The following is a 15,588-nucleotide window of genomic DNA, read 5'->3' on the forward strand; positions in this document are numbered from 1 at the left end:
CCACATTCCTGTTAGTTTTGCTTTGTATCCTTTCAGGGTAATAAACCATAATTGTGAGTATAATGGCTTCTGCATTCTATGAGTCCTGTCAAGTCAACAAACCTGGGGGTGGCTTTGAAGACTCCCAACACAGTCCTTTTCAGTCTTTATTTTTTCTGGTTCCTTTCTCTCTCCCTCACCTCTAAACTTTGGATACTCCAGAATCCATCTTTAATGTTTGTAGGCCCTAGGTGTTTTTTATCCATCCGCCATTTCTAGGCAGTATCTCTCACTCATATCAAAGTGCCATTGATTTCAGGCTCCAGAACCTCCAAAATTTATTTTAGTTTTCATTCTTAGAAGTCAAGTAAATCTGCAAGCAAAAAGTTTGCAGATTATTGAAGTAAGAAAAAATTTTATTCTTGTTACTAGAAATTAGTATGATTTTTAAAAATTATTCTAAATACAGTTGTGCTTATGGAAATTTGGAAAAGAATTATAAGGAAGGAAAATTACATTGCTGCAATTTAAAAATAATATCAGCAAAGAAACAACAGCAGAGTTTCATATTGCAGCGTCATTCTAGGGTTTAACTAAAAAAGATTTTGGATATTAGACAAAATATAAGAAAATTGTTTTTACTAATTTTTAGTAGTACTTTTAATTGTCGCTCCTTGTAGCATATGTGGTCTTGAGTGAGTGAAGTCGCTCAGTCATGTCCGACTCTTTGCGACCCCATGGACTGTAGTCCCCCAGGCTCCTCCATCCATGAGATTCTCCAGGCAAGAATACTGGAGTGGGTTGCCATTTCCTTCTCCGGTTTCTCTTATTCAAAGCTAAATCCCAAACATTCTGCCTCTTTGTTGTAGTTTGTACAAGTCAAATGGGTCCTTTGTAATGATGTCTTTTAGCTGAAGTTCTCCTCAAAGTGTTTGCATCTCTTGATAAGTCATTTGCTTATGGAAAGGCTTAGTATTATTTCCTATAATTTGTCCTTTGATTATTTTGATGTAATACTTTTTGATGGTAATATAATACTGAAAAGAAGAAACTAAGTGTTCCATGGTAATCTGTAAAGTATTTACTATGAGTGCTATTTAGAAAATTAAAACTAATTTTTAAAAGATTACACACTGTGGTTTTAAATATTTAACCCATAGCCACTATGGAAACCAGATACTTTTAATTGCTCTAGCTCTGAAGCATAATGTTAACTTAGAGTCACTGATGTTGTATTTGGTGAAGTGACATCACTTCAACTGACCCTAAGGTGACACTGATGCTTTACTTGCCCCTGGAACAATCAGAAGACAACTGCCCTGAAAAAGTAAGTTCACCATATTTTTCAGTTCCTTAAGTCAGTTAGGATCCCATTGTTAATACTTAAAGTCCACAGAATATTTATTTATTTATTTTTTTTTTTAATTTTTTTTTTTATTTTTTTTCTTCCAATTTTTATGCACATAAAATTAAATATGCACAGGTATACATGCGCTCCCCATGAACAATTATGTATGGAGCATATCCCCTTCCTATCAGGGATCGGCTGCACCATTTTGCTGGACAGTATGTATTGTTCAGGGTTGCTGCTGCTGCTGCTGCGTCACTTCAGTCGTGTCCGACTCTGTGTGACCCCATAGATGGCAGCCCACCAGGCTTCCCCGTCCCTGGGATTCTCTAGGCAAGAACACTGAAGTGGGTTGCCATTTCCTTCCCCAATGCATGAAAGTAAAAAAGTGAAAGTGAAGTTGCTAAGTCGTGTCCGACTCTTAGCGACCCCATGGACTGCCGCCTACCAGCCTCCTCTGTCCATGGGGTTTTCCAGGCAAGAGTATTGGAGTGGGGTGCCATTGCCTTCTCCGTTAGTATTGCCTAGTAGGACTAAAAAAGCGAAAGAGGCTTCAGAAATTGAAACACTTATGTGATATCGGTGCTTGACATAGTGTTTTAGTATTAAAAATATTTTTAAAGTATATAATTTGATTTTAATTGTTTTATTAAGATACAATTTACATACCATAGAGTTTACCCATTTAAATTGTACAATTCAGTGGTCTTCAGTGTATTTACAAGTTGTGCAGCCATCGCTATGGTCATCACCCCAAAATGTAATTCGATTTTTGAACTCTTGCATAAGAAGGCCCTACTCAAAATGGAAGTTTTTCTTAGAAAACTAAGATTCTTCTACAGAATTTCTATTTGGAATGACAAAACTCTAGAAATGGATAGTGGTAATGATTGCACAACATTTTCAATGTACTTAATACCAGTGAACTGTATGCCTGAAAATGGTTAAAATGTCTGTTTTACCACAATAAAAATTAATATCCATTTATATGAAATCAGAATTGGCAACTTTAAAATTTTTTGGAAATTTCAGCCTAAACCATGCATGGCTGGTTTTTTCAGACATGTTATATTCAATATCCTGTGATAAACCATAATGGAAAGGAATACGAAAAACTCCCTGGGTTGGGAAGATCCCCTGGAGAAGGGAAAGGCTACCCACTCCAGTATTCTGGCCTAGAGAATTCCATGGACTATACAGTCCATGGGGTCGTAAAGAGTCGGACATGACTGAGCGACTTCACTTTCATTTTTACATGTATATGTGTAACTAAATAACTTTGCTGTACAGCAGAAATTAGCACAACATTGTAAATCAGCTATACCTCAATTAAAAAATTGTTATGACACATATTCTTTTATGTTAGAATATCACATTATTAATTTTCACAGACTGAAAGACACATATTAAAGTTGTTGTAGGTATTTTAAAAGAAATTTCAGCAGAATTAAAAGAAGAAGTAAAGGTAATTGGCTTTTCTTTGCTTTAATTTTGCTGTCCTTCAAAAAGCGAGATGGGAGGGACTTCCCTGGCAGTCCAGTGGTTGAGACCTCACCTTCCAATCTAGGGGGTGTGGGAACAGATCCCTGTTTGGGGAGCTGGCATCCTGCAAGCCTTGCAGCCAAAAAACCAGAGATAGAGCAGAGACAATGTTGTAACAAGTTCAATAAAGACTTTAAAAATGGTCCATGTCAAAAAAAAAAAAAAAAAAAGAAAAGCAAGATGGCAAACAATGCAGAGCCATCTATCTAAAGGGGGAAGAACTAAATATAACACACACCCACATAGTACTATGAAGACACCTTTTATAGATGTATTAAACACTTCTGGAAGAAGACACAGATACAGCCGTGTTGGTTGTTCTGGGCGGGAGAAGTGGGTGGGAGGGATATTTTCCATTGTTTGAATGTGTTACCTATTGAAACATTTCAAATAAGAAATTTATTATCCTGATCCAAGTCTCAGAATCCACATGACTGTGTTCCTTCCTACTGTGCTTTGTTATAAGACACTGCATTGAAATTGAGATTGGGTTGCAATGAGCTACATTGCTTAAGAAGTTGTTTTCTTTCTAGGAATTGATTATGGATTAAGTTTACCACTTGGGGAAGACTATGAACAGAAGAAACATAAACTGAAAGAAGAATTGCGACAAGATTACAGACGCTATCTTACTCAGGTAATGAGTTCTAGTAACTTGTTTGGTTTTGTGCTTTAGAATTTACCTCCTGAATTTATTTTCATAAGATTTTTTAGTCATATACATTAATATTTACATTTTTAGGGGTATCTAGCAATGTACTGCAGCGAAAGTTAAGTGATACATATGACACTGATAGAGAAAAAAATGATTCTGAGCATTGGTGCCATGAAATAACAGACTCTTGACCTTTTAAGGAGGACAGTGGGTTCTAATTTTAAATGAGATTGTAAGTTCTTGTTGTTCATGTTTTTTGTAAAGTAGTCATGGTGTAAAATAGCCCAGCCTACTACTCTCTTCCCCTCAACCATGTATTAAAATGACATGTGGAGTTCTAGTTTCTAATTATTTTCTTAAGAACTAAGCTTATAAAACGTCATTCAGCATATTTCCTTAACTATCAGGTTTTGCTTTATGGTTTAATCTATTTACTTAGTGGAACTCTTGTTTTAAGTATTTTTTGTTAAATTATATGATAACTAATTATTATAAGTTTTAAAATATAGTTTACTAGGTTATAAATGTATCTAAAACAGTCATCATGTTTCTAGTCATCCCAAGAGATTCTTTAGTTTCTTCCTGCTTTGTAATGTTTATTCCACATGTATGAATCGTCTCTTATTCATTCTGATTTGACATAAAGAGAAAGGACTTTGAATACATTTTACCAATGGTTTGTTTCCCTTGACTTTAGGGTATTACACAAGCAAAAAGAAAGGTAGGGTTGCCTGCAAAATGTTCTTCTTTACTGTTTTGTTTTAGATCCAGTAGCTTGTGATTATTTGCATATATGATATTGTTGTTCGCAAACTAATAAAAATAACTTCATTTGTGATTCAGAGACTTTTTAATGGCACCGTTTTGGATCCTTGCTTTTAGCAAAATGACACTCTATACATTGTACATTTCCATTAGTGCAATCAAGCATTCTTTTTGATTCCTGCTTTGCATTTGTTTTTGTTGCTTTCTTATGCATCTTTTAGAAATATTCTGCAGCTATTGTAAATTCATTTGTTCTCAGCATGCACGTTTTTGTTCTTCAAATTAATTATAATTGTACTAGTTGCATTAAGATTAATAAAACGACAGAATATTTAAGATACTCTAAGATATTTTTGAACTGTTTGTTGTCAGTCTGGATTACTCGATATTTTGGTTCCCAAACCTGTGGATTACATTTGCAAACATATATTGGAAAATGACTATTTTTAAAATGAATCTCACACATCCATTTATCTTTCAGCCAACACTTTTTAAACACTTGTCATGGAGATGAATCTGGTATGAATTTTGTCTTCAAGGGGCTTAGAATCTAGTTGTAGAGATAACATTTATACAATTCAGACAGTGATAACTCTTAACAAGGCAGGTACTGTAATGATCAGGAAAGGCCTCCAGATTTTTGACTGATCTCCTTGCCCTGATTCTCAGCCCATTCTCCATAATACTTTCCAGCATGATCTTGTCCCTTACCAGTTGAAATCCTTCTGTGTCTCCTCTCTGCCTTCAGGATAAAAATCCAGATTCCTTAGCATGACATGAGTAGTCTCTTCACGATCTAGCCTGCCTCCCTGGCCTTGAGCCTCATTGTCCTCTCCCTTTCCCTACCGCTCCTTGGCTGAGGTTTTCCTTTAGTATCTGCTATAGTCCGTGGGGCCGCAAGAGTTGGACAAAACCTGCGACTAAACCACCACCACTTTCACTTGTGGATTTTACATTATTTTATAGACACAACGTTTTTAAAAAAGAATGGCACTGGAAGGTATAAGAAGAAATTGCCTTTATGAAAGAGAAGAATTGAGGAGCACAAATCTTTAAATGTAAAGGGCTGTGAAGGAATTTTTGGTCTTACATCATAAAGAATATAGTTGTGGTAGAGGAACAGTAGTTCCTTAATATGACAAAGACAATTTTTGGTTGACATCTGAGAAAGCGGGAGTGGAGAGGAAAGCAAGGGAAAAAGAAAATTATGTAGGATATGGGGAGGCGGCTGCCATGGCTTCCTTGACCCCTGGAATATGTACAGTTTCCAAGTCCCATTCTCTCTGGATTTCTTGTGGCTTCCAGACTTTTGCAAGAGTATTAACTTTAAAAAATGATCAAATCTTAAAGTTCTGCCAAGAAGAGCCACTTAAACAGTTAACTACCATCTTTCTAGTCTTTAGAATAAAAAACACTTGGCCATCTAAACACAAAAAGAACATATTCTCAGAAGAAGTTTTTAAACTGAGTCAGTAAATTATTTCCAGCCCAGATCTCTCTCCTGAACCTCAGACTCTTGACATTTTCACTTAGAAATCTAGTGGGAATCTTGTGTTGAGCATGTCTAAAAAGGGAACTCCAGATTTCCAGTCTTTTGACTCCCATCCCCTAGAAGCCTGTAGGCTACCTATAAACTATTCTTTTCATTTTATTTATTTATTTTTTGGCCACAGCACTTACCACCTTCTAACATACTGTAGAATTACTCTTCATTGTGTTTATTATTTCTTGTCAGTTTCCCCTGCTGGAATGTGAACTTTGGGAAGGCAAAGATCTTTTGTTTTCTTCACTGTTAAGTCCCAGATGTGTCGAACAGTGTAGACATTGTTGCACTCAATAATTACTAAATGAATGAGTGAATGATTAAAGTTCAGCAAAGCTCACTGTGTCATTCTTATTACTAGTTTTTTTCATTTTATTGAAAAGTACAGACATCATTCTGGGCCGGCTTTAAAGTTGGGCATGGCTTAATGAAGGAATAAGGATGCAGTATCTCTGTATGCTCAAAATTGGAACTCTGTTTTTTGATACATGTGTAACTACAGAATGACTAGGTTTACATTGTACTTTGGTATATAGGGATCAGACTGATTCAGGGATCTAGTTGTGTGTCAAATTGTTTCTCTTACTAAATAAGCTTAGAATTTATATAACCACCTTTCAAATTAGCTTTTGTAGCACAGCTTATTTCTAAATTCAGATTAGTCTTTTATCAATTATTTTGTTCCCATGATGTTTTGAGTATAACTCTGTTGCAGTACATTATATTGTAGTTATTTGTTTCCATGTTTGTTTCATCATTTGAATTATAAATCTCTTAAATATAGGGAACATATGCTTATCTTTTTCTCCCTGTCACCTGTAAAAGTAACAGAAAAGTATTAAATTGCTTGTTTTATGAATACAGTAAAGTCATAGAATTAGGTTAATAAGTATTGATTGATTTAATCCTCATTACCTAATAATATAGACGTTGTTATTATTATTGTTTTACAAAGAAACAGAAGCAGATAAATTAAGTAACTTCTCCAGATTATATGCCTACTCAGCACCAGTACCAGAAAGTTGGGGATTATATATATTTTTTATAAATCTCTTGTGTTTGTTTTATGGTGTTCAAAGCGATTTTACATTTTTTAAATCCTTCTTGATTGTGTAGCAGCTTTGTTAAGGCAGAACAGATTCCAGTTTCATTTTACAGAAGAAAGTCTGGATCAGAGAGATTAAGTGACTTGCTCAGTGTAGCACAGCTGAAAATTGTTGTAGCTGGTCCAAGAGCCCAGGCCTTTGGATTCCTAGTCTGATGCTCTGTCTGTCACATTGCATTACATAAATGCTTAATGGACAGGAATGGAGAGGCTCAGAAAGAAATAATGTTCATAGTTTATATCTTCTGGCATTTAAATAGATATCCATAATTGCAGAGAAATTAGAAAATTCTCTTTTCTAATTTTGGTATAGTCTTCACACATTTGTAGTTTCTGTCTTCATCTCCATTTCATTCTGTTGCTCTGAATAATGTAATAATTTAGACTATATTAATAGAATGTAAAGCACATTTATGAAGCATTTTATAAAGTCAATTAGGTAATATATTTTTTTAATGTGTGTGTCTATATACAGAAAAATTTTCTATCCACGAGTGAAACAGATCCATCTACTCTGGGAGTTTCCCTTCCTATTGGTGAGAGGTTATCTGCTAAGGTAGGTGGATAGGAATAGTTGTTATGGATAGCAGTTTCTTGAGGCATCAAAATCATGAAAGAGCATATTCTTGATTTAAATGCAAACAAGTTTACGTCATTTTCCATACTTGATTTTTTTCAAAATCTGTTGAGTCTCTAGTGCTGTTTAAAAAATGTTTTGGAATGTTACATTTGTAACCATGTAATTTGCTATATTCCTTTAATATATTAATTGAATATTCAGAATTCATTTTTTAAAGCATTGATTTCTAAGCTATAAAGTTCATGGTATATGAAAAAAATTATCAGTGAGATGAGTGGATGAGAGTATGCTGCTAAGTCACTTCAGTCGTGTCCGACTCTACGCGACCCCATAGACGGCAGCCCATCAGGCTCCCCCGTCCCTGGGATTCTCCAGGCAAGAACACTGGAGTGGATTGCCATTTCCTTCTCCAATGTATGACAGTGAAAAGTGAAAGTGAAGTTGCTCAGTCATGTCTGACCCTCAGCGACACCATGGACTGCAGCCTTCCAGGCTCCTCCGTCCATGGGATTTTCCAGGCAAGAGTACTGGAGTGGGGTGCCATTGCCTTCTCCAGGATGAGAGTATACTGAGCTTTTATATAGGAGACTTTTGGGCTATTTGAATATGTGTTCTATCACAAATAAATGTATATTATCTTAACAGTGGGTAGTGATTAAGCACTGTATTCCTCTTGCAGATATTCAGATTCCCAAGCTAGATCAGAATCATGATATATAAAGCAAATAGACAGTAAGTTTCAAAAGACAGCCTCACTTCTTACAAAACTTTTTTAGATTGTGCTATTTCAATGATGCTAAAATTATTGGGGCTTAAGAACATTTCCTAATACAACATATTTATGTTTCAACAGAACATTGATGTTATAACACTTTAGTTACTATGATAATTTTATGTTTGTATGTTTTAAATAGAACGAAGATCTTTCCTTAAACTTGGGAAGGAAATGGATAGAAGCGGGTCTTTCAAGGGTGAGGTGTGAGGAATTAGAGGCAAGAGATACCCTTGAGAATGAAAGTAGGAAGGTAGCCTGGTCAAGTCTTGGAAACATGCTAATGACAGACCTACTGGCAAACACATTCATGTACTTCCTGGTGGAAGAGATTTATTTATGAATGCTTTTGGCAGAGTGCACCAGGATTCTCTAGGATTGCTGTTGGTAAAAACAAAGCTAGAATTCAGGGACTTACTGGTCACAGGTCCTAAGAAGGTATCATCTAAGTCAAAAAAAAAAAAAAAGTAAGTGTTTCAAAATCAAAGCCATGCCCTTATGTTAGAGATCTCGTGTGTTAATTGGAACTTAAGCATGTAGTAAACCTTATTTTAATGTGGCCAGAATGGACGAGGGGAAGTGCACTGGTGGTCTCTGATCTCTTCCTGCATCTCCTGTGCCTTACAACTATTCCTGCCTTTGATATTATTAGTAAAGTTTGATGCTGAGTAGGATCTCTGAATTGTATGAGTCTGATTTGACTGTTAGGTACTTTTTCCTAATGTTGAAATTAGCATTGCCTTTTTTTTTTTTTTTTTTTTTTAACATTGCCTTTTGGTTTTCTATTTTAAGGAAAGGTTGAAACTTGAACGTAACAAAGAATACAATCAATTTCTCAGGGATAAGGAAGAATCCACTGAAAAGTTCAGACAGGTAGAAAAGAGTACTGAGGTAGGTTTTGCTTCTAAATAAATCTTTACATGCTGAATATTTGTACTCACTTGAAAATATTTTTATATTATTAAACATTTCACTTAGTTTTTATATAAATATTTAAAAAGTTAAGCCAAACTGAACCAAACACAGGAGAGAGATTTAATTTTGTAAATGGTTTTATCTCATACTGAAGAACTTACTCTGCTTTTTAACTTTAACTTCATGGAGGGGATTTAATTTTAGAGATTGGTTTTAAGTAATGTTTGTTTATATTTTATTTTTAAGTGATTTTTTATACTGAAAAATTTCTAGCTGTATGTATGTATATACATATATATGTAAAGAAATATAACCAAATTTAAGAGTGGTTGAAAAATTTACTGCATCCTATATTCTCTGTGTTGAGAAGGCATTTAATTTGAAATACTCTGAACAAATATTTAACTGCCAAAATATGTGTAAAATCTCCTTGGGATAGTTTATCTTCTCTTTTTGTAACAATCTATACATATTATTGTTGTCTATTTATTTTGTATTTATTAAGTTTTATTAAAGGATAACACTTCCTTGAAGGTTATTTCCTAAAGAAAAGATATTTTTTATGGGTGATTAAGCCTTTGAGTTGAGATGGTAAATAGCTTAAACATCATTTTAGAATTTAATTACCTTTTAGAAGATAGCATCTCATTAAGATTTTTTTCTTCTTTTTTTAATTAACCAGCAGAAGAATCAAAGAAGTAAAAAACCTATCAGTCAGGTTAAACCTGATTTACCTTCACAAATACAATCATCTTTCGAAAATTCAGAGGGTCCTAGAAAAGATGTCTTAACTCCTTCAGAGGCATATGAAGAACTTCTAAACCAAAGACGACTAGAAGAGGACAGGTACCGAAAATTAGATGATGAAATTGAATTAAGGAACAATAGAAGAGTCATTAAAAAGACTGATGAAGAAGTGGGCGTTTCCAGTAAAAAACATCAAAGGTTTGACAGCACGACTGACATTCCAGATAGAAGATTTCACAGGTTTAATGAGGATCTTGCTTTTGATAAACAGTCTTACAGACCAGGCTATGATCCAGAAGTAAGTGAAGACATGGATGAGAGGTTTAGATATGAAAGTGATTTTGATAGAAGACTTTTGAGAGTTTATACAAAAAACAGGTATTTACAACTTCATTTTTATTTTCTTTATTTGCTTAATATTACTCTTGTTACTTTTTATCATTATGTTAGATGCTGTTTCATTTGATGTACATATTTGATTAATTTTAGGATGCTATCAGTTTTATACCATAATTTATGTGTCACTGAAGAACAAAGGAAACAACTCATGATAAGGAAAAAGAGACCCAATTAAAAAGCTAGGACACTGAAAGGCTACAACTTCAGAAAAGGGAAATAAACTTTCCCACAGAAAAGGACAGAAAAGAAACTTCCACTTCTCAAACTTGGCACTGAGTGGAGGGAGTTAAAAAGAACTTCCCTGAGAATTTGAAATGTAAGCCAGTACTGATTCAGGTTTTCAGTCTGAATTCATGCTGCAGTATTGTCCAAAACCGGAGAAGGCAATGGCAGCCCACTCCAGTACTCTTGCCTGGAAAATCCCATGGACGGAGGAGCCTGGTGGGCTGCAGTCCATGGGGTCGCTAAGAGTCAGACATGACTGAGCGACTTCACTTTAACTTTTCACTTTCATGCATTGGAGAAGGAAATGGCAACCCACTCCAGTGTTAGTGTTCTTGCCTGGAGAATCCCAGGGACAGAGGAGCCTAGTGGGCTGCCGTCTATGGGGTCACAGAGAGTCGGACAGGACAATTCCAAAACAGCCCTGAGGTGAGAATTCATTAGGAATGATAAGGAAATGATAAGGAAATTCTCACCCTGAGGTGAGAATGAGTTATCTCATTCTCCTAGGGTGCCATGGTGACTGGCATGAGAAAAATAACTTCTCCCTGCAATAATTGACTTACAGCCAGATTCAAGGCTGTTTGAGTTTCAGAAGTTAAAATGTAGGCGGGGGGGGGGCGGGTAGGAGTACTTTATAATAGATGAAATACAGTTCATTCCTTTAATGTTTCTACGCTCTTAAGTACTTTTATCAACATTTTTGCTTTTAAGTTACTTATTGAACATTTATTTAAGTGAAATGGCACTTAATATTTTTGATCAGATTTTTAGGTGCTTTTCAGTTCCTTTGGATGTTGTTTCTGTGATACTATTTGTAATTTATTAATTGCTACAATGGGGTCTTATTAAGTCATTTGTCTTAATACTCAAAGCTTGCTTTAATCTAACTTTTGATTTGGAGATAGAAATATGATAGGATCTGATATTTTCATTGACTAGGTAACCTATAGGGATTAAATGTAAATATTGAACAGTTTATGGGACTTGTTTCATTCATTCATCCAAATAGATTATTTTTTAAATATTTTAGAAAAATTTCTGAAACATAATGCTGCATGATTATTATTCTAATTATTAATAATCATATAAAGCCTTTGCAGTTCTTTCTCATCTGCTCTTTATTCTGTAGTTATTACATTCTGCTAATATCCAGTCTTTTTTTTTTTTTTTAGTTTTTTAATTGGAGGATAATTGCTTTACTAGGTTGTGTTGGTTTCTGCTGTACAACATATTCACTTTGATTTAGGTAATCTGATTGAAGGATTAGAATTTTGTAATGCCAATTATAGTTTATTTCTTGTTTGGATCTAGTTGTACTTCAGAAAATGCTCCAAATTCTGTAACATGTTATATTTGAAAATGTTTATATCGGGAGGTCGTCAAAGGCTGCCTGAACTACAGGAAGTCTCAGTTGGGGAAATACAGATATTTATGGACTCTTGGTACTGCCTTAACTTGAACATGAAAACTTTTTTTCCTTATGGTGTCAATTTATGTTTAGAGTGTAATGTAATGTATACCTTTTAAGATTGGAATTTCAAAAAACTTACTATGATGGTTGTTTTGTTTTTAACATATTTTAGTCTATTATTTTTGTAATTATACCTTGTGATAATTTTTACATGAACTAACAAATCTATTTCAGCCCAATTATTTGAGAGCAATCTTTTTTCTTATGTATCCCATGAATGAAATGAAATTTCTATATAAAATCTTCCTCAAGCAGTAGTTTAGATTAAATATATAGGTCAGTGAGACTAATTCCTGTTATACATTTTAACGTTGTTAACAATATTTCTTAAAAATGTGAATCATTATTATACATTTTGTTACTGTGTAAACTTTTACGTCTCTAAATGTAAGGTTTTTCATATAATGTCTCAATGGCTGCTGCTGCTGCTAAGTCACTTCAGTCGTGTCTGACTCTGTGCGACCCCATAGACGGCAGCCCACCAGGCTCCCCCGTCCCTGGGATTCTCCAGGCAAGAACACTGGAGTGGGTTGCCATTTCCTTCTCCAGTGCATGAAAGTGAAGAGTGAAAGGGAAGTCGCTCAGTCATGTCTGACTCTACCAGGCTCCTCCATCCATGGGATTTTCTAGGCAAGAGTACTGACAGTTGAGGTTAAAATTGGATTTCTGTATTTCAGATTTGTAGATTTCTTATTTCCAGCAAAAAAGAAATGATTTCAGGCAGAGTGGTTGCTAGGAAAAATTACTGTGCTTGTTAGTGAAATTTTTGAGACTAAAGAAATGTGTACCATCATTTGGTCTCTTGCTTTAACTATTCTTAAAACTGTTGTTCCTTGGTATTCAAGGGGGATCCATTTCAGGACCCTTCAGGGATATAAAAATCTTTGGATGCTCAAGTCCCTTCGGTAAAGTGGTGTAGTGTTTCCTTATAATCTATGCACATCTTCCCTTATGCTTTAAATCATCTCTAGTTTACTTATAATATCTAATACAATGTAAATGGTATGTAAATAGTTGTAACTGCTATGGAAATAGTTACTTGTTTGCAAGAAATTCAAGTTTTGCCTTTTGAAACTTTCTGGAATTTTTTTTTCCCTCAAATACTTTCTATCTGAGATTGGTTGCAGAACCCACAGATAGAGAAAGTGAAAGTGTTAGTTACTCAGTTGTGTCTGACTCTTTGCGACCCTAGGGACTGGAGCCTGCCCGGCTCCTCTGTCCATGGAATTCTCTAGACAAGAATACTTGAGTAGTAAGCCATTCCCTCTTCCAGGGGATCTTCCTGACCCAGGGATAGAACCTGGGTCTCCTGCTCTGCAGGCAGATTCTTCACCATTTGAGCCAGCAGGGAAACCCCCACAGATACAGAGGGCTGACTATATATTGTAATCATTTTTTGGCTCTGCAGGTCATTTTCTTTTCTTTTTTAATTAATTTTATTGGAGTATATAGTTGGTTTACTGTCTACTTAACCATAAGTTCTTGAAAACAAGTAATCACTGCTGATTGTGAGAAGTACAAAGTTATTCTTCATACTTCTAAATTTCCCATGTTCTTTTTTTTTTTTTTCCTTTGAATAGTCAACATGCAGTGAATTCTAGTTTTGATTTTGATTTTTAGGTTTTTAATCTTAGTTCTTTTCTAATTACCCTATTAACTTTTCCATATACCATTATGTATTTATTAATATTTCCCTCACTTTAAATATGAGAACATAAAGCCCAAGAATGATTTTACTTTAATTAATCAATCACTGACAGTGTTTTAAAATAGGTAACAGATAGCATTAGCTTGACAGTTGCACTGTGTGTGTGTATGTGTGTGTGTAGTTTGATACATATTTGCCAATTTAAGTAAATTAATAATGTTTTAGGAGCTTTCTGAAGTTGAGTATAATACTGTTTTACAATACTTTGAAACTTTTACATGCTTTTAAAAAAGATAGTCGTCCTAGTCTTTATTATTTATTAAGCTGTAGAAGTTAATATACTAACTACCTTATTATGTTTTATTTTACAACCAATGTTTATGTAATGGGTAAAGGAAATTTTTAGCCTTAAAAATGTTTTTTTTTTAAAGTTTTTATGTGATTAAGGCAGTTAGCACTTGCAGTTTAACTCTTGAATTTGTTAGTTTGTAATTGTGATTTTCATTTAAGAAAATTCTGAAATTGTGCTTCATGTGAAATTAGAACCTGAGATAGAATCTGACTCAATAGACTAAGTGCTTGCTTAATGTGGGACACTCTTAAGTGTGCATACTTAATATGTAGAATATAAATGAGGAGAAATAGCTTATTAGAACATGAGTTTATTAAACTTGGTATTTTTTTTCTTAGTTACTTTTCATTTTTATTTGGAAAGACCATTTTTGTGTCATTTTCACCACTTTAAAGATGGGATCAATATTAGAAAAACCCATTATTGAATTAAAGTGAATATGAAAATTGGAAAATAACAGAAAACAAGGAGAAAAATAGTGATCAACATTTAACAGCTCAGTAGCTTTCTTATAATTTCTATAGTTGAGAGTCCCCCTAGCAAAATTCATTCACATTAGAGAAATTTTTTATATGAAAACAAACAGGTGGTGTAACCATTATGAATTTTATGATTTAAGTAAGGAGGAACTTGATTCTTTCTCCCTGTAAGCTGTGTCAGGACCAACAGGTGGTAAATATTTTATGTCATTCTTGATAGCGTAAAAATTGTAAATTTATTCCTGAAGGGGTTTTTTGATTCTGTGATTTATTAATGAAAAATGTTTTTTATTATCAGAAATTATTCATTCACATTTAACTTAGCTGAAAATACTTGTGGTTTTAAACAACTTGCTTTTTCTTCTGTAAGAGAGTATTTTTAAAAAGATAAATGTGTTAATTTTTAGAGTAAACTTGGCCTCTAGCCTATACCTGTTTTCTTTGGGCCTTGAAATTTGAACCTAATTACCTAGAATTAGTGACCCATGTCTTCAAGGAAATAGAAAAAGCTTTTTCCATTTAGCATAGATTTAACTTTTTTTGATAGTAAGATGGTGAAATATTTTGTAATTATTTTATTTCCTCAATCAAATCTGATTTGATATGTCAAAGGAAGTAAAGTTCTCCTTTTATGAGATCTGTCCCTTTCTGAAAAAATCTCAGTGGCTTGAGGTGTGGTAAGTGAACCTGTGGATCAAACGTGGTAGAATATTTAGATAAATTAGTTCTGGGTCACAGGGATGGTTTTAATGTGGAACTGGCTCCCAAGTTATAGCTAAACAGAAGGAACTTACTGGCCCTAACTGGAATCCCTGGATCTGAATAAAATTAGGCTGTTCTTAGATGATTGATGAGTTCATTACTTGTGGATTTTATCATCTGTCAGTTACCCCTTAATGTGAAGAGGGCTGAAGAGATAAGAAGATACAAATGGTGAAAGTGTTGCTGCCTCTCACCAGTTCCCCTGTCTTGGGACTTCATTTGCTTCAATAAAATAAAAATAAATTGTGAGAGCCTCAGAAAACCAGTTAAAGCCAACTCACTGGGATAGTTAAGAGTGATT

At 34.3% G+C, this 15,588-nt stretch overlaps 1 protein-coding gene across 11 annotated transcripts in view; it reads left to right on the forward strand.

The window, feature by feature from the left end:
* Nucleotides 1-15,588, forward strand: part of CSPP1 (centrosome and spindle pole associated protein 1) — a 110,341-nt gene that overhangs the window by 21,240 nt on the left and 73,513 nt on the right. For 5 of the 11 annotated variants that reach the window (XM_061438906.1, XM_061438901.1, XM_061438904.1 and 2 more), the window contains 5 exons: nucleotides 3,403-3,506; nucleotides 4,222-4,245; nucleotides 7,413-7,493; nucleotides 9,082-9,180; nucleotides 9,887-10,329. In XM_061438906.1, coding sequence (XP_061294890.1) covers nucleotides 3,403-3,506; nucleotides 4,222-4,245; nucleotides 7,413-7,493; nucleotides 9,082-9,180; nucleotides 9,887-10,329 — 751 coding nt within the window. The remainder of the gene's footprint in view (nucleotides 1-3,402; nucleotides 3,507-4,221; nucleotides 4,246-7,412; nucleotides 7,494-9,081; nucleotides 9,181-9,886; nucleotides 10,330-15,588) is intronic. The other 6 variants (XM_061438903.1, XM_061438910.1, XM_061438905.1 and 3 more) reach the window with 4 other exon arrangements.

The sequence above is a fragment of the Bos javanicus genome, chromosome 14, assembly GCF_032452875.1.
Source record: "Bos javanicus breed banteng chromosome 14, ARS-OSU_banteng_1.0, whole genome shotgun sequence".
Lineage (NCBI taxonomy): Eukaryota > Metazoa > Chordata > Mammalia > Artiodactyla > Bovidae > Bos > Bos javanicus.